A 26,147-nucleotide genomic window follows, 5' to 3' on the forward strand; every position below is an offset into this window, starting at 1 on the left:
ACGAGAAACAGCTGATGTATTTTGTTTTTTCAGTTCTTTTTTTTAAATCACTGACAGGAGTCTATGCTACCGAATGTAGTTTAGGTGTAGGGATGGGACTTGTGATCTTAGATTGAGTACTTTTTTTTTTGCAAGGTTTCCTCTAACTGTAAGTCGAATGTCTGTTAATTCCATAACGAATCCTCAGGAATACTATTTGCTATCACCAATTTCACGTATTAGATAATCTTGCATTTGATATAGCGTAGTTAATATGCATTTTCAAGCAAGCCTTTGTTTGAATCTCCGCTACCCCCAAATTTGTCGCCACTAATACGTAAATCACTAAATCATTGAGGTTCACAGATATTGAAGACACATGACTGGGTTTGTATGATTGACCTTCTGGTAAATAATTTGCACCAAGATGCCGAATAATACAGTACTTGAAAATTATTTTATTTGAGATCTTCAAGAGGTGACAAAGAGGACATGAATAATGTCGTTTTCTCCGTGGCGACATGAGGTATTCAAAGGTCCTGTACCTTCGCGACAGTACAACATGTCACTAACTACAATCTGCTTTATACGTTTGTCGCAAAATTTCTCCCATTATAATTTCAAAGTGGAGTCGGCAAGCTTCAAAAGATCTCGTGCCTTTGTTTGGATCTCCGCGTGTCCCCAAGAATTTATGAAGTTCTTACAAGAAAATTCTTTCTTGCAAATGAGTGAAACGTTATGAAGTCATCGCATCTGTACAATGCAGCTGTTGTAATTACGTGGAGTATTGTACTGGAAAATTAGACCAGATGAACGTAGAGCAAAGTGGAAAATTGGCGATACTTTTACCGAGAGATTCAGGGTTCAAGTCTCGACAGTTTGTGACATTTATTGTGGGAAAACAGTGACTTTTTAAGTACTTTGGTTTCGCCTTCATTCGCATTTCATCATCATCATCATCTGCAATTAAATGATTACATAATAATGAAATGAGAAATTGTTAAGAAACGAGGACTTACGTAAGAAATTGACATAAATTTCAAATTTTCTGAAAGAACCTTAAAAGTTCTGTTCTTGTCTTGTTTACAGTAATCGGGCATATGGTTACTTTTGATTCAAGAAGTGTTTTTCTTTTTTAATTTTGAAACTATCATTTTAAATTCTAGAATTTTAAGAACTTTGTAATGTGCGATATAGTAATATTCGCATCTGTTTTGACTTAATTATTGTATTGTATTGTATTGTATTGTATTTATTAATATTCCATGGTATTCATACATGCTTACAGCAAGAATATGGAACAAGTCAAAAAACTTAATACTATTATAAAATCTTAATTTATAGTCACAGTCTAGATGAAATATATACAGACGAGATTTACAATATAGTCTACTAGTACAACACAAAGTTTTAGTATCAATTTCATGAAGTGTTATTGAATCTCATGAATTCACCTACAGAATAGAAGGCGTGAGAAATTAGATACTTCTTTAATTTGGCCCTAAATAATTTTATGTTTTGAGTTTCATTTTTACTGCCTTATAACGCACTCCTTTTTGATAGCACGATAGATTTGCCAATGGAGTATGAAAGTAATTTTTTTGACGTGTATTTATGCTATGAACTGTTGAATTAGTTACAAAGTTTTCACGATTACATACGATTATAACTACCATCATTATCATAATCTCGTCACCATTACCATATCTTCATAACAACACCACCATCACCACCACCGCCGCCGCCGCCGCCACCGCCTCCACTGTCTTCGTTACCACGAATTCTTCATGATTCTGATATAATCCGTATAAATGAACAATTTAAAGACATACATGAAACATTTCAGAAAATGTTCTCATATTCTTATCTCTGGGAATCTGTTAGAGGCAGCTGAGTGTGTAGGGTTGTTTAAGAAGCTATTTAAATAAACCCATTTTTTCGTAACGTAGTTATTAATTTTTACAATATTTGAAATACAGAGTCACATTGTACAGCAGACTATGAATTAAATGAAAGTTATTACATTTTGTTGTATTTAAATAGTAACATTATCAGATAAGGAGACTCTAATTCCCAAACTCCATGTGTAGGCTACATTGTCTTGTTTAAACGCAATGTATAATTATTATTCTAATAACATATTGCAGTTAATAATACTTACGTTTATTAATTTTCTAGAGAATAGATTTTATTTCTAATGCCTGCAAAATCCCATAATTTATATGATGATCCAACCAAACTTTAACTTCGCTGCGTTTAATCGTTTACTTTATTGGAATCATTGACTGTACGTCTGTTGACATCGCACGTAGCTTTGGTGACTCACTCCACTGATATTATGGTGAAGGGAAGCTTTTGTTCCTCTACTGCTAGCAATGAAAACATTTTACTCATCAGTATTGATACTGACTTTACAATAACGAAAAAAATTTTAAGTCTGATGGTAAGTACTAATGTTTTCAATAAGAACTACGTAATTCTGAGTAATAAACATAAAGATCATACAGTACTTCCATTATCTTTCCCAGAAGAGATGATGTTTCTACATTTAACTTTCTAAAACACCAGTATAGTCGTGTAGCTGATCTCTAAAGTAGATTCTTCTAGATCTATAATATGTCCAATTAGAGTTGGTTTTTACAAACACTCTAGAACTGCTTAAAAAGATGACTACTGTTATATTGTGCAAGTCTATCATGCTATCAAAAAGGAGTGCGTTATATGGCAGTAAAAATATTAAAGCCTCCCTATGGATATAAAAAATGAAACTCAAAATATAAGATTATTTAGGGCCAAATAAAATTAAAGAAGTACCTAATTTCTCACGCCTTCTATTCTGTAGGTGAATTTATGACATTCCACAACGCTTCATGAACATTTCTGTCTATGTGACTATCCATAATATATTAACTTCTTGCTAGACGTATATAAAAGTGAACATACATACCCACATACATAAATTTATAATCCAGTAAAATTTTAGTTTTAAATGAAATGTTTATAATATAGGGACAACAAACAAAAATTTTTATAAAATAACAAACAGCTAAGACAAATTTACAACATTCTTTCTTATTTCAACATTGAACATTTCTGTCTTATATTAAGTATTAATACTAAACCTTTGTGTTGTACTAGTAGACTATATTGTAAAACTCTTCTGTATATAATTCAACTAGACTGTGACTATAATTAAGACTTTGTAGTACTATTAAGATTTTTTTTTTCGTTTGACATGTTCCATATTCTATCTGTGAAGCGATATACGAATACCATGAAATGTAAATAAATACAATACAATACGAGAATGACTGTTGCCACAGTAACAGTGACTATGTTATCAGAATTGGAAAAACAATACTTAAGAATATTTCACTGTCTGCAAGGCATATCAGGTTATGCCATGACCTCATATCGTTAAAATAACCATCTCGTTATCGTAAGTTCCATCGACTATAACTTAGTTGATGCAGCATATTTAAATAACTGATTAAAATGTGACGAGATTGAAAATTCTACCTTGAATATAGCTTGAACACTGGTTCTTCCTGTTCCTAGTCTATCGCTTTTTTGAAAGAATCCTACGTTTGTATAGACAATGTAAAAAACCTAACTTATTTTTATTAACTTGATAAAATCTTAGAAAGCCGACGATTCAAATGACAACATCAAGTGTTCACTTAAAGTCTAGGGCTATATGAAGAGATTCTTAATATATTTTCAAGGTTTTTGTAGGAGTAGCATGAAATGAGAGTTCATTGTATTACATAAATCTGGAAATCTCTAAAGAAAATGCGAATGGCGACATTAAACTCTGTGAAGAACTGATGCGGTTATCTAAATATTGCATTCCTGCGTTGACGAGCACCAAGGAGACAAGGGAGTCTGTATTTTAAAGCTTACGAGCACACTACACAGTAGCTAAAGGCCACGAAACACTTTTGACATAAGAACAATGGCATGCGGTTGGGTCTCTCGATAGCGATGCTCAGGAATGTCACCTGTACGTCAAACCACCGCGAGCGGCTGTGCTTCTCAAGAGACCAGCACTGTGCGAATAGATTTCGACTGCTGCCGGAATAAAGGTTTTGTTTTATTATTTTCTTTGCACTGGAAGGCCATCCATTTCGATGTCCAGCGGCTGCTGCTAGACAACCACGGAGGCGGTTCCCACGGGTTCACCGGGTGGGCTCTGAGGTGATGAAGGACGATAATGCAAGAGAAATTCAGAGGAGTTAGAATATTTATTTTCCGACAGGTTTTCAGAAAATTAAATCTCGTTTCACCGCTTCTTAAGTGATAAATGTATGTATGTATGTATGTATGTATGTATGTATGTATGTATGTATGTATGTATGTATGTATGTATGTATGAACACTACAATTGTGTATACACCGGTGGCAGTGATATACAATATACAATAATTACAATTACAATAATACAATAAGTATAGCAATAAGAAAAATATATATTTTCTACGTAGCCGTTGCCAAAAAAGAGTTTTTTTTTTCATTTGTTTGTGTTTATTTTTGGTTACAATGAAGAGATTTTTACAATTACAATACTATTATAATACTCCTACATGATTATTCTTCAAAATTCAAAATTGCAGAGACTACAACGTGTTCATAATATGTGCGTCCGTTTCGTCTGCAATATTCGCCGGGCTGATCACATAACACCATCCCTCGAAATGTTGCCCTGGCTCCGACTAGAAGATCGTAGGAAAATCCACTGTCTTTCCCTCCTCTTTCACATATTGCATTTCTCCACTCCTGTCTATCTTGCGTCTCGTTTTCAAAATTTATCCACCCACCATAACCTAGACACACGATCACAACACTCCTCAATATTATCCATTCCCTCCCACCGAACATCCTCATATTCATCTTCTTTCACTGTGGCTGTTCCTCGGCTTTGGAATTCCCTACCGAGTAATGTCAGGGACTGTCAGACATCAAACCAATTTAAGAATAGACTAACGAAATATTTTTCTAACAATTCTTGTTAACAATAATAGCTCTTTCAGGTTTCTCAATGTTTAATGGTTATATATAAATTATCTCATTATTATTATTATTATTATTATTATTATTATTATTATTATTATCATCATCATCATCATCATCACTATTTCTTACCAGTGTTTATTATTGTCACACTAACATTACTTATCCAACTTTCATTATTAATAATAATAATAATAATAATAATAATAATAATAATAATGATTTATTTAACCTGGCAGAGTTAAGGCCATACGGCCTTCTCTAACACTCAACCAGGAGTAAAGACTGCGTTGCAAAAACACTACAAATTAACAAATTACACTACAATTTTACACACAAAACTGAATAAGATAATAATAATAATAAAAAATAAACAACAAATAAGAAGAAATCAGACATAATATATAACATACAGAAAGAAAGAAAAAAGCATAATAATATCTGAACAGCAAGTCAAAATAAATGAGGCATACAAAAAAAAAGACAATTATTCATAATAATAATAATAATAATAATAATAATAATAATAATAATAATAATAAAGAAGAATAGTAATAATGATAATAATATTAATAATAATAATAATAATAATAATAGTAGTAATAAAATAGTGCAGTACAAAGTATACAGTGAATACAATATTTCTAAGTACACACAATAAGGAAAATTAAGATTATATATAGCTCAACTTATCACATTAGAGATATAACATTATCGGAAAATATGAAAACAAAAATATAAAATAAGTTGAATATCATTAGAACATAAAAAAAATGTGAATACGTGGAAACATGCAATACAACACTTGTCATAATAGTAAGTTAGTTTGGCAACTCGTCATAAGATAATTTTCTAACTTGGATTTGAAAGAATTCAATGTTCGGCAGCCCTTGACTTCAGGCGGCAGAGAGTTCCAGTGACGAGAGGTAGCAACAGTGAAGGATGAGGAATACAGAGACGATGCGTGAAGTGGAATTTCTAGCGTGTTATCGCGTTGTGCTCGAGTATTAATATTATGATAGCGAGAGAGAGTATGAAATCGAGCGAATAAATAATAGGGGGATGAAGAGTGCATAATTCGATATAAGAGAGAAAGTGAGTGCAGATTTCTCCTCTCATGTAACCTAAGCCATGATAACTTCTTATTCACTTTCATGTTGTTTTATGATCTAGATATTAATGTAATAACTATGTAACCAATTGTATTCTATTAGAATTAGAGTCTGGCTGGGCGGAAGAGAAGGCCTACTGGCCTTAGCTCTGCCAGATTAAATAAATAAATTATTATTAAATTATTATTACACTAGTCACACGTTAAAAAGTGGTAAAATTTTAAAAAAGGTATACACCAACAGAACAAACCAAAACAAACACCACGTGAGAATAAATACATAACTTTAACATATCAGAATACCAATACTCACAAAATTGCAACTTCATTCAGAAAACTAAAACACAAAATAGCATACAAAACAAATAACACAACACATAAATATCTAAATAATAACATTAAACATTCAAATAAATATAATTCAACTGGGGTTTACAAACTAAAATGCAATAGTTGCCCACATTTTTACATAGGACAGACAGGAAGATCCTTTCACACAAGATACAATGAACATATTAAAGCTATAACCAAACCCTACATCACATCAAATTATGCAGATCACATTATCAACAATAATCATGACTACAATAATATAGAAACAGATATGGAAATTTTACACATCACACCAAAAAGTTCACAGTTAAACATCTTAGAACAATACGAAATATACAAACATACAATAACATACCCACAACATATACTTAACACACAATTACAGTTCAATACCCACACATTGTTCGATATCATGATACATAACACACAAACAGCCAGCCCCCACCCCTACAATCGACAAATGCACATCGCAGAATTCAAGATCACCAGTAGTTCAAGAAACACTGATGAAGACGTAACATCACGTCGAAACGGCCCGTCTGTCGAAGGTATACAGGGTGTTTCAAAAATACGGGGCATAATTTCAGGTATGTATTTCCCACATGTAGACAATCAAAATAGTTCATTACAACATGTGTCCGGAAATGCTTTATTTCCGAGTTATGGCCTTCACAACATTGATCGATGGATAGGTAGAGGTGACACAATTGTTTGGCCTCCACGCTCACCTGATCTGAACCCTCTCGATTTCTACTTGTGGGCCATTTAAAATCATTGCTTTATTCGTCTCCGGTGCCTGATTTGGAATCCCTTCGGAATCGAATTGTGGCATGTTCTGAGGACATACGCAATACTCCTGGAGTTTGGGATCGTGTTCGCAGGTCAATGAGACATCGATGTGAGGTCTGTATTCAAGCAGGAGGTGGACAATTTGAACATCTTCTGTAATGACAACGACCTGCGGAAAGAAAAACGTTCCGGTGAATTTCAATGTTGTGAAGGCCATAACTCGTAAATTAAGCATTTCCGGACACATGTTGTAATGAACTATTTTGATTGTCTACATGTGGGAAATACATACCTGAAATTATGCCCCGTATTTTTGAAACACCCTGTATGTCTTTTTTTTAAATTTTAACACTTTTTAACGTATGACTAAGTAATTTTATGTTTTTAACAAACAAAGTGTTAACGTGAACTTTAATCAATGTATTATTACACCTCATGAAATTATCTGACTTACACGTGGGGAAATTAATTCTGTGTTCTGGTGGTGACGATGATGATAATGCGGCGTATCTCGAAATGAAACAAATTGTCATCAGGCTTGAGTTGACAAAAAATTTGTTTCCATGTTCCCTTCCAGTGAAGCACGATCAACATAGGCTTTCCCTTTATAACTGGTCAATTCATAATCAGTATAATTCCCACTGTGTTTGTTGAAATTGAAGGTGGTCGTCAATAATTATAAGAGAATAAAATTATTTCAACGTCTTATTGCTGCACAATTCCACAAATTCTGCAGGCTGAAGCAAACCCCAACGCTTCACGTTTCTTCCCTCTCCTCCACTCTAGCGGGCCGGAGTGTCATTCTGGAGGACATGCATAGCCGTCACTCGACCCTCTTTCTTCCTGCTTGCCAAGAATCTACCTGTTACCTGTCGACAGACGCCCTGCTCTATGCGCTGCATCTTAATCAGCTGGAGGACGATGTCTCCCTCTGACGACCCATTGTTCGCCGTGGCGTAGCGCGCTGTCAGGCGACTCTGGAGTGTGGAGCATACAAAGTGGAGTGAGCAGAAGAAATGGGTCGAAAATCAAGTTAGGGGAAATATTTTTCGTACGGTATGATAAACTGTTTGTTTATTTAATTTTATTCCGTCACTGTACCTCAAGTGGTCGTGCTTCCTGTTGGAAATATGCTTGTCATTTTGTGTTTGTTCTGTGTTGTCTCACTCCAAACCGCCCACTTAAAGGAGTCGCTCTAATATTTGTTTCAAAATCTTGATGACGAGGTCTACTGAGAATGGGTCAGATCAGGATGTTCAGTTCTTAAGTCATAATCAGACTTCGTGGAATTGCCACGAGAATCGCAAGGTTTACTGTGCACATGGTATAGACTGTATGAGAAGAGGGCGTGGAACGAATTGAGTATGCCTATAATGTAAACACTGAGCAGTATACTGCGGTTACAATACAACCTGTATGCTGCATTCAAGAAATATAATGAATGATCATTGAAGTAGAAAATGTCTAAACATGTAAATACACAATTATTTTAGAGTGAGATATATTAACCCTTAAAATTTAATGTAAGATACATCATTCTTAAATATGTGCAGTGCAGTGAAGAGTTACGTACATTTTGAGCGACTGCAAAGTAACCTCCTCCGACGGTCACTTAAACAGTTTTTATTTTGGGAAAAATGTACGTTCAACATCACACGATGTAATACGTACATATTTGAAGAATGGAAAGTCACAACTTCAGATGTCTTGTCGTGACCCGATTGTACAACATTTATAATACGAAGTTGTGAATAGGCACAATTTTTAGCAATAATGTTTCTCAACTTACATTTCATTTTTTCTGAAATTAGTGAATTGTTATTTTGGATAACGGTTTGTGATATTTTATCCACTATATTAAGGCTTTCTGAGAGTTGTAGTTTAGGCGATTCTAACAGGATGATGTTTTTGGACAGATTTTAAAATTATAATCAATGAACAGAATATCTTCCAATAGCTGTTCAGAAGCCAATGATTTTACAGCAGCAACAGCGGAACTGTCTGTGCTATCCATTGCATCAATTACATCCATTATTTTGCCGTAATGTTCTGCATAATAATTAACAGCATCCAACCACGTTCCCCAACGGGTCAAGACTGGCTGCGGGGGTAAGGGTATTCCAGGGGCAATTATTTGTAACAGCAACACTCTCATTGTAGTATGTTTGATTGAATTCTTGTCTGCACTGAACAAAATATGTTAAGCTTTGACTATTCCAACCACAGTAATGCAAAAACAAGTGCTTACTTAGGTATACATTAGCTGTAGCTGCTCTATTATTTGGACCGGTCACAACTCTTAACCCTTTCTTACCTATAGATACCATATGGCAATAATTAACTTTATAGCATTTATATACTTGTGTGTTAAATATGAAGGTAAACTTTGCTGGATAACTTCTATTTCAATACATTTTCATCAATATAGTTTTGTTTCAAATGTTGCCACTCCCGTAACTTGGTCACTGAATTGGTCCTAATACAGCTATTTGTTTCAACATGGATTGCTTGTAAATTTAATTTGGGTTAGAAAGGGTTAACATGGACTGCTTATATTACGAGACCTGGCGGCCGCCCACCTCCTCTATACTACCGTACATCGGCAACCCGATAGCATGCTGCGTGTGGCAATTCAACGAAGTCTAGTCATAATAAATAAAATGTTTTCATAATTATATGTTATTAATTATTAATGCAAATAAGACGAAAACCTCGGCCATAGGATGAAAGATAAAGAAGGGAAAATTGCGAATTCTAAATGAGGCAGTAGAGCAAGTGGACAGCTTCGAATACTTGGGGTGTACTATAAGCAGTAACATGAGCTGCTGCCAGGAAGTCAAAAGGAGGATTGCAATAACAAAGAAGCTTTTAATAGGAAAAGGAGCATCTTCTGCGGACTTCTGGAGAAAGAACTAAGGAAGAGACTAGTGAAGTGGTTTGTGTGGAGTGTGACATTGTATGGGGGCAGGAACATGGGGAATATAACCATTTGAATTGTGGATATGGAGAAGAATTGAACGTGTGAAATGGACAGACAGAATAAAAAATGGAGCTATTTTGGAAAGAGTGGGTGAAGAAAGAATTATGCTGAAACTGGTCAGGAAGAGAAAAAGGAATTGATTGTGTCACTGGCTGAGAAGAAATTGCCTACTGAAGGATGCACTGGAAGAAATGGTGAACGGAGGAAGAGTTCGGGGCAGAAGAAGATATGAGATAGGCTTAGATAGACTTAGTGATAAAATTTACAGTTTTATGGTATTAAAAATAAAACCTTGGGTTTGCTAAGTAAAAAACAAAGAGTTGAAATAATATATCAAATAATCGCACAAAGTTACTTTGTAAGAAGTTAGAAATATTAAACATGGAGTTCCTTAAGGACCAATTTTAAGTACATTATTGTTTCTAGTTAATGATTTGCAGATAATACAAGCTTCATAAACATTTCTAATACAGTGTTGAATCTAATGAACGAATTGTTTAGTGCAAATACGAGGGTTGTTTGGAAACTTATAGCCTGACATAGAAACCAAACTAGGATTATTCTGAAAGAAGTAGTTCCAGAGGAAAGCTCCCTTATTAATATATTGTGAGTTCAGTAAGACTTGCTCATTGCTGGTAGTGGTGATGGTTAAGGGACCGGCGGCGAAGGTGGTGGCGGTAGTACATAGGCCTATGTATTTTTATTTCGAGGGTCCGTCCTGTATTCAGCGCCACATACACTGGGTTTTATTGCCTTGTTGTGCACATCAACAGATTTTCTGCTCTGTTTGCCGCTTTGAGGCCTCTACTGTTTCATGCAGTTTATAGCAACGTTGGCCCAAAGAGGCGTCTGTCCGTAAAGCGGGAAGTCCCTCGGTTAGAGCCTGGGGTGGTTCAGTGGTCAGACCTCTGATCTGTCACGCAGGCGGCCCAGGTTCGAGTCCCGGTCAGGTGTGGGATTTTTTATTGAAAACTCCATAGTGACACTTGTGGCGGACAAGGTCGCAGTTGTATGTATGTAATAATAATAATAATAATAATAATAATAATAATAATAATAATGATTTATTTTAGCTGGCAGAGTTAAGGCCGTAAGGCCTTCTCTTCCACTCAACCAGCAAAAAGTGTATATACATATGCATGAACTTACAAAAAATTCAACAATTTGATTTAGATGAGAGTTACATGTATACAAGAGTTATTTACGAATTAAACAACAAAATACTATGAACTATTAATTAAACACTGAAATAAACTGTGTAGCAGAATTGAGCTAAAATACATAGAATGTTAATATATTTCAAATAATATTAGATAATAGAAAGAGATTATTATGAGACAATTTTGAAAATACAGCACTATCAGGATGATGTCTAAAGAAAGAAATAACAATGTAGTCAGTGATAGTTTAAATCAGTATGATTGGAGTGAAATGCTAATAAGGTTATCTTTTAAGCTGTTTTTAAAGGTGTTTATTGTCTTGCAGCCCCTAATACTTTGTGACAAGGAATTCCATTGACGCGAGGTGGATACTGTAAAAGATGATGAATAAGAAGATGTTCTATGAAGAGGTATACTTAGCGTGCCACAGATAAGTGATCTGGTATTTACGTCGTGGTTAGAGTATAGATAAGAGAAACGAGACGAAAGATAATTTGGTGTTGAGGTGTGCAGAATTCGATAGAGTAAAGATAATGGGTATATACCCGGTGGCAGTGGTAACTAATTACACTCAATAATGACAATAATAAACTTATTAATTAAAAATACAGTTAATAGTAATACCAATAATTAATACAAATAATTAATACTAATAATAATAATAATAATAATAATAATAATAATAATAATAATAGGGAATATCCTAAATTAAATGAAGCACGATCACTTAAAATAATATTTAAAACAAATCTAATTTGTATCTTAAATCTAAGTTCGAACTAAACCCACGAGTATGATATGTTCATATCTGCACAAGTACCTTTCAACACTCATTTCGCTGTCAACTCACTCACTGCACTGGAACTACGACACATTTCACTGATTCTATCCTGATTTCACTAACACTTCAAAAACATTTCACTGTTCAAATACTTTGCACTGCCACTATAAACTATAAAGCTTCACTGACAAGAACACGTTTCACTTACACAGCACACTTCACTGACACAACACACTTCACTGACACAACACTTCAATAACAAAATATAATTTACATCCTTTACATATTGGGGTTCTTCTCGGGTTTCTCCCGTTTTTCCCCATGTTAGGCATTTACATAATTCCGTCAATATTTCTCCATCTCGTCATCATTCCATAGCATTCCCCGATCGCCGGCTGACGACGCACGGAGGAAGCTGGCGTAGAGACGAAGGGAGTTGCCTGCTCGAAACCTGGGCACGCAGCGAACTTTAGTGTAGTCAGCCGGTGTGGGTTTGGGAATGCGCCTAGCTTGGGGGTTAGCGCAATAGACCGTAACAGGTTCCAGTGCTGAACCATAGTGCCCCCTCCCGTAAATTCAATTCCTCAGTTAGGGGGAGGGAAGTTTTACTCGTATATACCACAGACATATGACTCTAGAACTTCTACAAGGCCTATATGCCATTTCCAAACGATTGCATGCTGTGAATTTTTATCACTCCTGAAAATTCAATGTTCTTACCAAGTTTGGAACTTTGGGATTGGAATCTGATTGGAAACATCTGAATAGAGTCCTGCGTGTGGACACCTGGAGACTGCAAGCTAACCGCAACAGTGTATGGACTATACTCCGTGGCGTCCAAACCATGCTTACCAGAGGTCTGCATCGGACGTTTTCGCTCGAGCGCCAAGTAGATCATAGTACAATCCGATAGGTAGCGCACATGCATGATGGGTAAAATTGTCACGAGCGATAAATACTCGAACGGTATAAGCCGAGCGTTAGCCATTCGTTCTTGTTACAGTGATGAACTGTGTAGTAATATCATAGATGTTTATCATTTCAAAACTTTGCAGTGTTTAACTAACCTCTCCATAGTACAACTACAAAACTTGCTTTAAAATGTAATATAAATGTTGTAGGTAAATATCCCCCCCCCCCACACAGGAGTGATTTTGTTTTTGCCATATCTGATAGATGTTATTGGATGTAAATGTAATTATTATAAACGGAGAACACAATCACGATAATGCAAGAAATGTATCAAGTTTTTTAGTAAAAATAATAATAATAATAATCTCTAATAATTAGTGTATCAATCTTTACGTCTGTAACAGTTGTGCAGCATGATAATTCGTTTTATTATATTTTCTGTGACGTTATCTCTGTACTAATATTGTTATTAATCTACTGCTATATAATAATATTTTGTAAAACGTTTCTACATTGTCGCAGTATATAGGCGGAACACTATGTATGGACCTATCATATTATATATGTGGTAAATCAAATATTGAACAATTTTTAATTAGGAATAATAACTGTATATCGAAGTTTTTCATACTATTTTATTTATAACTTCATGTTGCTGTTTTGGTACGTTCCATTGACTGTTCCATTAGACGTTTGTCATAAACGCAGAAAATAAAGCCTTATTTTTTTACCGTGTGAGCAAAACATATGTGTATCTTATCTGTCGCCTTCCATACAAGATAAGACATGTCGGTGAGATGACCTTGTACTGTGCTTCTATTTATTACGGGCGTATCACGACCGATCTTATCTCACTCGAGCATGCGACATTCGACCGAGTTCAAGCGAGCGATTTAACTCCAGTGCAGCACCCTGATGCTTACACAGTTCATGTCTGCTGTTCAGTGAACATGCCAAAACAAAAAAAGTTACGCGCTTGTGGATCAGTGCTCTAATAGGAGGATTTGGTGGCGGCACTTTATTATATTATAGGAAAGAAGAAAATGTGTTTTATTAGAAGGAAGGATAATTTTTTTCATTCGAAACAATTAAAATGTATACAATCATTCATCAACAAATTGTTGCTCACGACATTAATAAACGATTGATTGTAATGAGCGGAGACTCGTAAAGCACGCGATCAATATATTTTGTTTTATTTTAAGTCTGTACCGAGACGTATGTTCTTTTTTTTTTTTTTTTTTTTTCAAAATTGTTAATTCCAGTCTTTAATATTAGATCTGGAGTAAGTAAATGTGTTTTACTTATTGTAAAAATCAGAGATAGACAAATCCCTGCGGTCAGATAACCATGACGACTAAAATTTTGTATGTGGCGCCTCAATTTTGTTTATCGAGTCCAACGTTCGGGAAAACATAGGAAGGAAACGTAACCAGTCAGCCCAAACGAGTTTCTAACCACTCAATTGCCTTTAAAATAAAACACAGTGTCTTCCCGGGGATCAAAGGCTGACTACTACATCACCTCCTTCTATTGTGTCATGAACTGTAAAGTGTCATGTACCCTTCTTCTAGGTAGTTGGCACGTAGACTCCTTCACATTCATTGTTTATTGTGATTTATTTATCGCTATTTACGATGTGACAATGTTGAACATCTGTGTAACCACTTACTTTGAGCTCTCCTTGACTTACTGTATGTAGACCCTAGAATTTTGTTCAATAAAGAAATAATTGACGAAATCAAATTTAACGCTTCGATTTAAGACTATTTTTACTGCGTACACTCGAAGACATCAGAACACACGCTTCCTCCTCTTCTTTCTACACGAAATCTATTGAATTTCATCAGAGAACAAAGTTAACAGTGACGACGGCCACAATAGCTGCTTGTATCCTCTTGTTGGTTTTGTTTCTACCGTGCAGGAATCCCAACATAAAACTAGCCCTCAGGTACGTACGCTTATTAACACGAGATTTTATAGTTATTCACAAAAGTTTGCCAGCAAATTTGATTACTATTGGCCGAGCAGTTAAAGAGTTATTCCAGGTAACATAAACAAGTCTCTCGGCTTTATGAGGCTTTGTCTTCTTTCGCATAACAGCTTAATAATGTATATATAAGCAAACAAAAGTACTAACAGCGCCTCTTACAGAAATATGTGTACACAAACACACTAAGAACTACAGTATACGTATGTGTCCAGAATAGGGAAAATCGCTCTTTTAACACAATGCATTTAGCGTATAACAAATCAATTGTGAACAATAATATTTACAGAACTATTTCATTACTCTCTCGAGCACTAGAGAGACATGACGATTTTGTGTACATACAAGAGGGCCACATGAAGCATTGGTACAAGTTGAATGCCCCGTGCAGTATTTATGTTATTATATTTGGTGTTTCGTTGCTTACCGCTTCAAGAGGCAGCCAACTAAATGCCGTGACTACGCAAGAATGTGTCTGTGTGTGTGTGTGTGTGTGTGTGTGTTGTATGCCCAGATGACGGCGATGTTGCTTCCATGGTTCTAACTGTACAGTGCTTGTTGCCACTGCATCTCCCATTACATTCGTTACACTAAACACTTGAGAGGATCTGCAGTATCTGTAATCCCCAGACAACGCACCCAGGAAGAACATTTTCTGCCGCATGGCTTGGAACACCTCTTCCTTTATGATCTGTGTATTCCTCCACTATAAAAGAGATGTGCCTAAAATTCTATGAATCTGGATTTCATTCGCCGTGAGAAGTGTACGCCTGTGACCTTTACACAATTTAGCATTTATGATTTTTATTTTGAATTACGAGCAATTTTGAATAATTGAAAACCTCCCCGGAAAAGGATTGTAACATGAAGTAAATAAAACATGTGAATTGGGTAGAAAAAGTAATTTTGAAGCATTCATTTGTAACAAATGATTGCATCCAATAGCTGAATAAACTTCTATCTTTGATTAATCAATAAATATAATCCTAACGAAATATACGATGTAAGAGTAATGGAACGGAGAAAAATTCTCTCCGGCGTCGGGATTTGAACCCGGGTTTTCAGCTCTACGTGCTGATGCTTTATCCACTAAGCCACACCGGATACCATCCCGGCGCCGGACAGAATCGTCTCAGTTTAAGTTCCAACTCTTGGGTTCCCTCTAGTGGCCCCCTCTGCACTACGCCATAGAAATATGTTCCTAACATTATTTTATTTTCTCCTGAAATATGTAGCCCACTGCAGTTTAGATTGTTGGTTACACCCTTATTCCGGAGAGGTCTTCAATTTTTGAAACTCTTCTGACCGCCATGAAAATGGTGAACTGCTGTAATGCAACTTCCGATGAAGTTCATTAAAACCTCTCAAAAATAATTTGAGTTAGACTATTTAGGCTTATTTTGCTTAATAATACTTGTACAGGGACATCATTTTATTTTTACTTCAGTTTTTATTGTACCTGAGTTTTTGAATGTGCTTCACTCCCAACCCTTCTACTAGTAAACTTCCAACCGTTCACGACACAGAGCCGAGGGCGCGTAAGCAGTACTGAGTTAGTGAGTATAGTACGTTCCAGAAATATGTTCGAGTTTCCCACTGACGAAAGAGCTTTCAATATTCAATCATATTTTCGCACAGGTACTGTCGTCCGTTTACCTACGTCGCATCCAGGTTTCCTCCACCTGCTTCTGTTCGCCCCTCTGTTAAGTCTAGTAGTTGGGCTATCTTAGCTCTTTTCTGAAAACATTAATTTCTGTTAGGAATTGGACGTCTACGTAATATTATACAACTGTTTAAAATGACTTAAATAAAAGGGCCTCGTTAAGTAATTAACTGTCACGTTAAACCCCCACCCCCTTTCTACTACTCTGCGACAAAACCACTTGGACGGACAGTAGATAGCATTTCTGAGTAATTTTATCTTTTCGGATCGGGCAGAAGTGAAGATTGAATTTACAGTACGTAAGGTACTCTTTTGTAGAGTAGGTACAGAATTATTTCAACATGAGTTACTAGTACGAAGGACGAAACTGGTAATTGGAATTAGGTACAGTAGTCTATAGTGCGGTAATATGCACAAAAGAACTGAAGCCTGTATCGAAATAAACGGCCACCATTTTAAAAAATGTGTTTAAATATCCATATTATGATTATTTTTCAATTTAACTTCATTCTCTATATTGTACGCTAATGTGTTGTAGACAGTATAATATACACTGCATAATGAATACGTCCGAATGGATAGTTCAATTAGTGAGTAAAAGCACTAAGTGTTAATACTGTACTGTATTTTGATTAAACAAAAACCTAATGAAAATTATCAAACTCAAAATCGCGATATTTCCTAGCTTACATAAATGGATGAACTACTTTTCTTCCCTCCTATACTTAGTAAAGTAGCCAGTATCATCGAACTCCAGTCGTGGAAGGGGTAGCAAACGGTGTTTCCTGTTTCAATCGTTAATAGAAAGGTATAGCCAGGTTGATATTTAAAATGTTAGTAAAAATAAAATGATGTCCCTGTACCTACAAACTTAATTCACTCAATGAGCCGTGTGCCTAAGGAACTGTAACACGTTATACGAACTGCGACAAAAATTTTCTTTACTGTATTTTGTAACAAATCATACAAAATATTGATTAAATATTCATATGAACTTAGAATTTATCCCTCATTTGCACTCTTCTTTTTATCATTTTGACTCACAGCTATTACTGCTAGACAGCAATAGTATCAACCGTGCGCTCACTTTTTAATTATTATACAAAGTCTGTTGCGAGATTTTCGCGGAATACGTGTTCTGCACTCCGAGTACCGATAGGCTAAAGTAATTTTGAGCACCCTATCTGTCTGCATACTAATTTTGTTCATATTCGCTACCGTTTTCTTCTTGACGCCCTACGACAGCTGAAATTTAACCTTCATTTGAACCAGCACTCGACCCTCTAATGGTGGGTCTCTCCCCGACCATGTGGTTAGCACAATGAAGCCACCGCGAAAATGTCACAGGACAAGGCAATGTAGATAAATATCTGCCCATGCGGGAATCAAACCATGAACCTCATAGTGGGGAAGCACACTCGCTATCCATTGAGCCATAGTGGCCGGCGCTGAGAGTCAGTTTATCTGGGGAATTATGCACATGGAATCGTAGTAATTTTTAGTATGAAATTAATCAATGGAACTTCTTTGATAAAAAAAAATATACAATAGCGATTCACTTCCAAGAATCAGCTGAAGATTTTCTCCTTCCTCTTTTTCTCTCTCTCCTTACGGACAATAAATAAAAAATTAAGATACTGAAATTAATATTAATGGAAAATGTTTTCCTATTGTTGTACACAAAGAATTGTTTCACTTTTCGTTGTGAATTTTGTCGAAGGCTCAAACCTTCCGGCAAGATTTCAGGCAAGGAAGGTTCGAGACTCTCTTTATTTAGGTAGGCCTAAGAAAACGATTGATTGATTGATTGATTGATTGATTGTGAAAACATTAAATTCGTTACGTGTCTTTTTTACTGGGTTGTTTAACGACGTTGCATCAACTACTAGGTTATTTAGCGTCGATGTAATTCGTGATAGCAAGATTGTATTTGACGAGATGAGGCCGAGGATTCGCTATAGATTACCTGACATTTCCCTTACGGTTGGGGAAAACTTCGGAAAAACCCAACAACGTGATCAGCCCAAGCGGGAATCGAACCCACTCCGAATCAACACGCAAACGCGTTACCGCCAGAGCTACGTTGTTGGCTAAGAAAGATTTTTAGAATGAAAAGGAGGAATTTAGTCAGAAATTGGTACTGGCATTAGACATACTGTAAAAAAAAAAAAAAAAAAAAATTCGGACCAATAAACTATTCATGAAAGACCGCTAGTGGTTTGCGAACCATAGTTTGAGACACGCTGCCGTATAAAATGTTCTTATCTTGTATTGAACATTTTTTACAGTCACTGGACATACGACAGACTGGCTTTATAGCCAAGGAATTCCAGCAGTTGGGAATGTCTGGTATTGTTTCACATATTCCACAATGTGGAAACGTGCCAAAGGACGCAATCTTTGAAGGACATTAGGACTTATTATTATTATTATTATTATTATTATTATTATTATTATTATCTTTTAAATATGTGCATGTGCACACAAATCATATTTACTTGAAGAAAGAAGAATGCTATTTACGGCAACACCATATTATTATTCTAGTTTCGTAAATTTCATATCTTCACGTAAAAAGATAAAGCCTTCGTGTAGATACTATCGTGGTTCACAGGTGGTTTAGCTTCCATGGTTTATGGTTCTCTAGGCACTACAAGTAGCTTCCTTTACAATTCTGATTTAATACCCGGGTTTTCCAGAGATTTTGACAGGTATTGGGAATTTCTCACAGAATACTTCCTGGAATTACAGTGACAATCCTTTGGTGCTTTATGCACTTACTGCCACTCGCCATTTAGTAGTATTTGTAGTAGCAAGAGCAGTAACAAAATGTATTGTCCTGCAATCAACTATAGCAAATACTCTTAACGACAACGTTAGTATTTGACTATAGGCATGAATATATTTTGTAAAGGGATCGCAAAGGGCAGATAGTGTATTATTGATTTGTTTTCCTCAGAAAGAGATTTCAATGCTTTTCAGGCAATATTTCGGTCTATCTAAATCAGCGGTCATCAGCGCAGTGCACCCTCGGTAGCGTCTCTTAGGGTACGTGCAAGACGGAGCCCGGTTGGTAGCTGGTAGCCTGACTGATTACATAGTCGGAAGGAATGCCTGAACGTTACGCAATGGACGCGTGCAAGACGGTGACTGTTTGGTAGCTGGTAGCCTGACTGATTACATAGTCGGAAGGAATGCCTGAACGTTACGCAGTGGATGCGTGCAAGACGGTGACTGTTTGGTAGCTGGTAGCCTGACTGATTACATAGTCGGAAGGAATGCCTAAACGTTACGCAATGGATGCGTGCAAGACGGTGACTGTTTGGTAGCTGGTAGCCTGACTGATTACATAGTCGGAAGGAATGCCTGAACGTTACGCAGTGGACGCGTGCAAGACGGTGACTGTTTGGTAGCTGGTAGCCTGACTGATTACATAGTCGGAAGGAATGCCTGAACGTTACGCAATGGACGCGTGCAAGACGGGGACTGTTCGGTCGAATGCTACCTAACCTGTTAGCGCGCTGGTAGCTGGTAGAATGGATCTCTTTATTTTTTGTAAGCTCTCCGAAGACTCATTGGAACATCATAAGTGACATCAATAAGGTATCACTCATGAGGCAACTAAGATAAGAGATAATGGAGAAGGATGACCAGTTCCCCTTACGGCTATTCTATTGTTACTATTATTATTGTTATAAGCTGATAATTATTACACTTTACTTTCAAGTAAGGGTTCAATTGCTTTCATTCACTTCACCCAGTAATATCAGTTATTGATGTAAAGCTTAAGTGAAGAAATATACACAGAAGAAAATTCTTTTGGAAACATATTGAAATAATTGTATTCTATCGCAGTCCTTCTGTAGTTATGTTAGTATGTGAACCTAGACAGAGTTTGAACACTACAAGGACCAACCGGTCATTTTGATCAATTTTGATCTCCTCTGTGTATTGGCTCATCAAGTTCGTTCTTCGGAACTTTTATTGAATTTAATCTGAAAATTTCAAGTCCCAAACGTTATTATTTATGGGCGTAACAAGTACAGTTACCTATAGTCCCCTCGCTCTAATTTCCGGCAGCCAATCGCGTTGAAGGTCTTTAACATTTAAACGTGTGCGTCTTGTGATTCGCTGATGAAGACGTTATTCATTTCTTAAGGCTGATGAAGACGTTATTCATTTCTTAAGGCTCGATAAATACTTAATATAATCGCCCGCCAATTTGGCTCTTTCGTTGGCGTTCGCAGAAAGCACACGAGGACGTTATTTGCCGCTCAATTATTTGCTGAATTACAGTGCGTTTGACTTATTATCATAGGAGCTACGACATGATAATGTTTAACGGTGTGGCAAATATGGTAGCTCGGCAACGAAAGAACAAAAATGGCGAACGATACTACCTACCTAGACTTTATAGAGCCTTCACTTCCTAAGACGTAAGCAAAGAGGAGGAGTCACGCCGGGAATAACAGCGTCGCGACTATAGAAGGGCCAACACAGGTCATTTTGACCGGTCTGCATTCTCTTCTTTTCATGCAGCAGCAAACCACAAATATCGCTAGACTGGTTGATACTCAAAACATACGAACGACAACAGGGACTTTATAACCGCTTCCCTGTGATATTACAATACAGTCAATATATTTTGGTTGACAGCAGCAATTCTTTTGACAACTGTGTCAAGTTTTTCATTAGTCTATCTCAAGATTCCTATTCGCCATTTACTGTAGTTTTTTTTTGCAAACATGATACGAAAGGTTTTGAGCTTTGAAGAATTATTCTGCTATATTTAGAAACATTGTCAGAAATGGATTCGGGGAGAGAATATCCCGCTAGTGTTTGTGACGAGATGAGAATGAGACTGGAGATCCTAATTATATCTCGCAAGATTGTATATCCCAGCAATGTCCAGGAAACCAGGGAGGAAGACCTCTCAGTTTGAAGGGCGTCATAGCATAAACAACATCCAGCATGTCTACGCAAAGTGTAAAAAATGTTTGTGTTGCCAGTGTTCTGAAAGAATCATGTATGTTGTGCAAGATGTGATTATAATAACCAATATACGATAGATATATTCAGAAAACACAAAATATGTATTTCCAAAATATTGAGTGAATGTGAATAAGTAATTTATTGCACATGATGTTAAGGGGAGGCAGAGGTGAATATTTCAAAATCCACAAAATTTATCTGATTTGTTTGAAATTGATCATGGATACTAAGTATGTTATTAGTAATGGACATACCAAGTTTCAACTTTCTAAGTACAATAGTTCTGTAAATATTAATAATTTTATAAAACTTTATATCGTTTGATATAAAATTCTCCATGCACCATATTGTAAGAAATTTTCAATATTTCATTTTATTTATATGTTCAGAGAAGTTATATAAATAATGATAAGTATTAGTTTATTATGGGAGTAATATAGTAATACAGTCATCTTGGTTTTAATTTCATACTTTTAAGGGCACAAAATCAAAAACTAACATCGGAATATCAAAATAAAGGTAATAAAAATGAAAAAAAAATCAAATTTTAATTTTTTCTTCAGTTTTGTTCCAAAATTTCACCTCTGCCTCCCCTTAAGAACATAATTGCATCTGAGAAATAGTAAAATTAATATGCTAGTAGTTGTACACAGTTAATAGAACAAATTTCTTCATTTACCTGTAAGGTATATGTACACCCACAAAACGCAAAAATTGATGAAAAATTAGAATTTTCACAATATAACAATTTTAATAGAGAATTTTCTCCTCTTTAATTTGATATAAGAATTTTCGATTTATTCCTTATGGTTTTTCAGATAAGTCCCATTTTCCAAAATGCTGCGTTATCAGCCACGGTCACTTACTTTTGGAGTGATCTTCGTAGCGGTCAATCCCCTCGTCCAGCATTGCTTGTAAAATAAACTTCTTTCTAGTCCCGAAATACATGTATAGATATCTGGGCATGATCATTAGATTGAAAAAACTTTTTTACATGATAAAGTAATTTATAATCTTTTACTGTTAGTCATAAAACTGTAAATTTGTGTGTCAATGATGTTTTACGTCATTTTAATAAGAGTCCAAAAGTAGAAATTACAATTCTGAGGAGGATGGGCATAAACCCTGGGACAAGCACCATCGCAGGAGTTGTTGCATCAGTGGGAATAGGGACAAAAATGCCAAAAAAAAAAAAACATTCAACAGCTGAAGTTAAAACAAGGCGGAGGTATTTGAGAGGCAGAAAGAAGCTGAAACTGGACCGACATGAAGCTGCTAAAGGGGTGACATATGATGATGGAGTCTTCTAGGCTCTGAAATTTTGTGGCTCATTTCCTGTAAATAGTAATTTTAGAATATTTAATTCTTTCAAACATGATATCTCAGCCAAATATGGTGATACCAAGAAGATACTGGTGTCACTTTGAAGCTTGAAATGTCCCCTAGTGCCTGACAATGAGTAAAATAACATTAATATAATTAATAATTATCTATGGATTTTTTACATAATTTATGCAACATAAAATATTATTGTAAGTTACATATATGGTAATATTTAATTAATGTAAATAAAAATAAAAAATAGCTCTATGTCAGGCACTAAAGAATAGTTTTAGCTATAAAACAGTGAAAAAACTGTGGCTCTATCTTAAAAACAGCATGAGCTATCATGTTTCAAGTTGCATGTCAAAATTATAAACAAAATAATTTTTAAAAGCAATTTAGACATAATTTGAAGGGATCTGTTCACTTCATTCTCTTTCTGGTACCATTCTCAATTGTATAAAAATTTTACAGAGCAAAATTATACAAAACAAAATGTTTTGTATGTAAAGGTGTACATATACCTTAGGCACAACATAATTTTCCTTAGAAGAGTGTATACTGATCTCATTATCTTCTGAAATTAATTCTCAACTCTTTAATTACAGCCATCAAGTCTGTAGTAAGATATTACAAATAAGATTTATAATAATAGAAAAATTGACGGTACATAGGCCAAATAGAAATGATCGGGACGAAATTGAAATACAAACTGCTGAGCCATTTATACCCGAACCCACGCTTTCAGAAGTCGAAATTGCGATAGAAAATCTGAAAAAGTACAAGTCTCCAGGTATCGATCAAATTCCAGCAGAATTAATACAAGAGGGTGGGGGTGCATTATATAGCGAAATTTATAAACTTGTACTTGCTATTTGGGAAAAGGAAATTGTACCAGAACAATGGAAGGAGTCCATAATTGTACCTATTTTTAAAAAGGGGGACAAAACCAACTGTGGTAACTTCCGAGGAATATCACTTTTGTTGACGTCGTACAAAATGTTGTCCAATATTCTTTTGAGAAGATTAACTCCGTACGTAGATGAAATTATTGGGGATCATCAGTGCGGTTTTCGGCGTAATAGATCGACTATTGATCAGATTTTTTGTATTCGACAGATAATGGAGAAAAAATGGGAGTATAAGGGTACAGTACATCAGTTATTCATAGATTTCAAAAAGGCATATGACTCGGTTAAGAGGGAAGTATTATATGATATTCTTATTGAATTTGGTATTCCCAAGAAACTAGTTCGATTAATTAAAATGTGTCTCAGTGAAACATACAGCAGAGTCCGTATAGGTCAGTTTCTATCTGATGCTTTTCCAATTCACTGCGGGCTAAAGCAGGGAGATGCACTATCACCTTTACTTTTTAACTTCGCGCTAGAATATGCCATTAGGAAAGTTCAGGATAACAGGCAGGGTTTGGAATTGAACGGGTTACATCAGCTTCTTGTCTATGCGGATGACGTGAATATATTAGGAGAAAATACACAAACGATTAGGGAAAACACGGAAATTTTATTTGAAGCAAGTAGAGCGATCGGTTTGGAAGTAAATCCCGAAAAGACAAAGTATATGATTATGTCTCGTGACCAGAATATTGTACGAAATGGAAATATAAAAATTGGAGATTTATCCTTCGAAGAGGTGGAAAAATTCAAATATCTTGGAGCAACAGTAACAAATATAAATGACACTCGGGAGGAAATTAAACGCAGAATAAATATGGGAAATGCGTGTTATTATTCGGTTGAGAAGCTCTTATCATCCAGTCTGCTGTCTAAAAATCTGAAAGTTAGAATTTATAAAACAGTTATATTACCGGTTCTTCTGTATGGTTGTGAAACTTGGACTCTCACTTTGAGAGAGGAACATAGGTTAAGGGTGTTTGAGAATAAGGTGCTTAGGAAAATATTTGGGGCTAAGCGGGATGAAGTTACAGGAGAATGGAGAAAGTTACACAACACAGAACTGCACGCATTGTATTCTTCACCTGACATAATTTGGAACATTAAATCCAGACGTTTGAGATGGGCAGGGCATGTAGCACGTATGGGCGAATCCAGAAATGCATATAGAGTGTTAGCTGGGAGACCGGAGGGAAAAAGACCTTTGGGGAGGCCGAGACGTAGATGGGAGGATAATATTAAAATGGATTTGAGGGAGGTGGGGTATGATGATAGAGACTGGATTAATCTTGCACAGGATAGGGACCGCTGGCGGGCTTATGTGAGGGCGGCAATGAACCTTCGGGTTCCTTAAAAGCCATTTGTAAGTAAGTAAGTAAGAAAAATTGACGATAAGACGTGTGGGTCAAAATGACCGGTGCTGGTCGTACTAGGTAGTTTGAAAGTTGCGGTCCTCTTAGTGTTAAATAATGGAAGTATTTTATATGCAAAAGAAATGGACACGAATGAGTTTATGCCTTGCGTTTTCGGGTAGAGTTGAGATGTAATAGAATGGAGCATTAACAAATGATGTAATTGCTTGGTGCTTGTTGCAGGAGAGGGTCAAGGCGACTCGGAAACTGTTCCCGGCGGAACCGAACTCCACCAGCAAGCACCCGCTACAGCAGCCTCAGTCACTGTGGCGTCGGCCAAGCCTCGGGGTAAGCGTCGCGGCGCCACTGTTTCGAGAGACAACGGCGCCACCGCCACTATGAACGGCGCCGCCACCACCACGACAACGGACCACCACAACAACAACAACCCTCCCGTGAAGACGGAAAGACTGAGCCCCTCCACCACCACGTCTTCCACGACCCCCACCACCACCACCACCACCGTGACGGGCAGCGCTGCCGGGAATGCGGCGTCCAACACCCCCGATAACAACAGCTCGTCCTCCAGAAGCGCGACGCCTTCTTCGTCCTACCCCGGCACGCCTCCGGGGGCGATGACGGCCGAGAGAGGTGCGAGCCCCTCGTCTTCTCCAGCGGGACACATCAAGCACATGGAGCAGATGATGAGTCGCAACTACAGCGACTTCATGCGCAGCCTGGCCGCCAAGTACAACAACGCCAACCCCAACGAGTGAGTACTCCAGCCAAGCCAAGTGATAGCTACTTTCTTTCGTCTCTAAAAAGGGACTTTTCTTGCCACTGTGTTTTTCATTGCAG

At 36.4% G+C, this 26,147-nt stretch overlaps 1 protein-coding gene across 1 annotated transcript in view; it reads left to right on the forward strand.

The window, feature by feature from the left end:
• The window catches only part of LOC138712618 (uncharacterized), a 512,597-nt gene that overhangs the window by 199,844 nt on the left and 286,606 nt on the right, over positions 1–26,147 (forward strand). Inside the window, exon 2 of the mRNA XM_069844586.1 lies at positions 25,533–26,061. Within this exon, the coding sequence (XP_069700687.1) occupies positions 25,533–26,061 (529 nt within the window). The remainder of the gene's footprint in view (positions 1–25,532; positions 26,062–26,147) is intronic.

This window comes from Periplaneta americana, chromosome 13 (genome assembly GCF_040183065.1).
Source record: "Periplaneta americana isolate PAMFEO1 chromosome 13, P.americana_PAMFEO1_priV1, whole genome shotgun sequence".
Lineage (NCBI taxonomy): Eukaryota > Metazoa > Arthropoda > Insecta > Blattodea > Blattidae > Periplaneta > Periplaneta americana.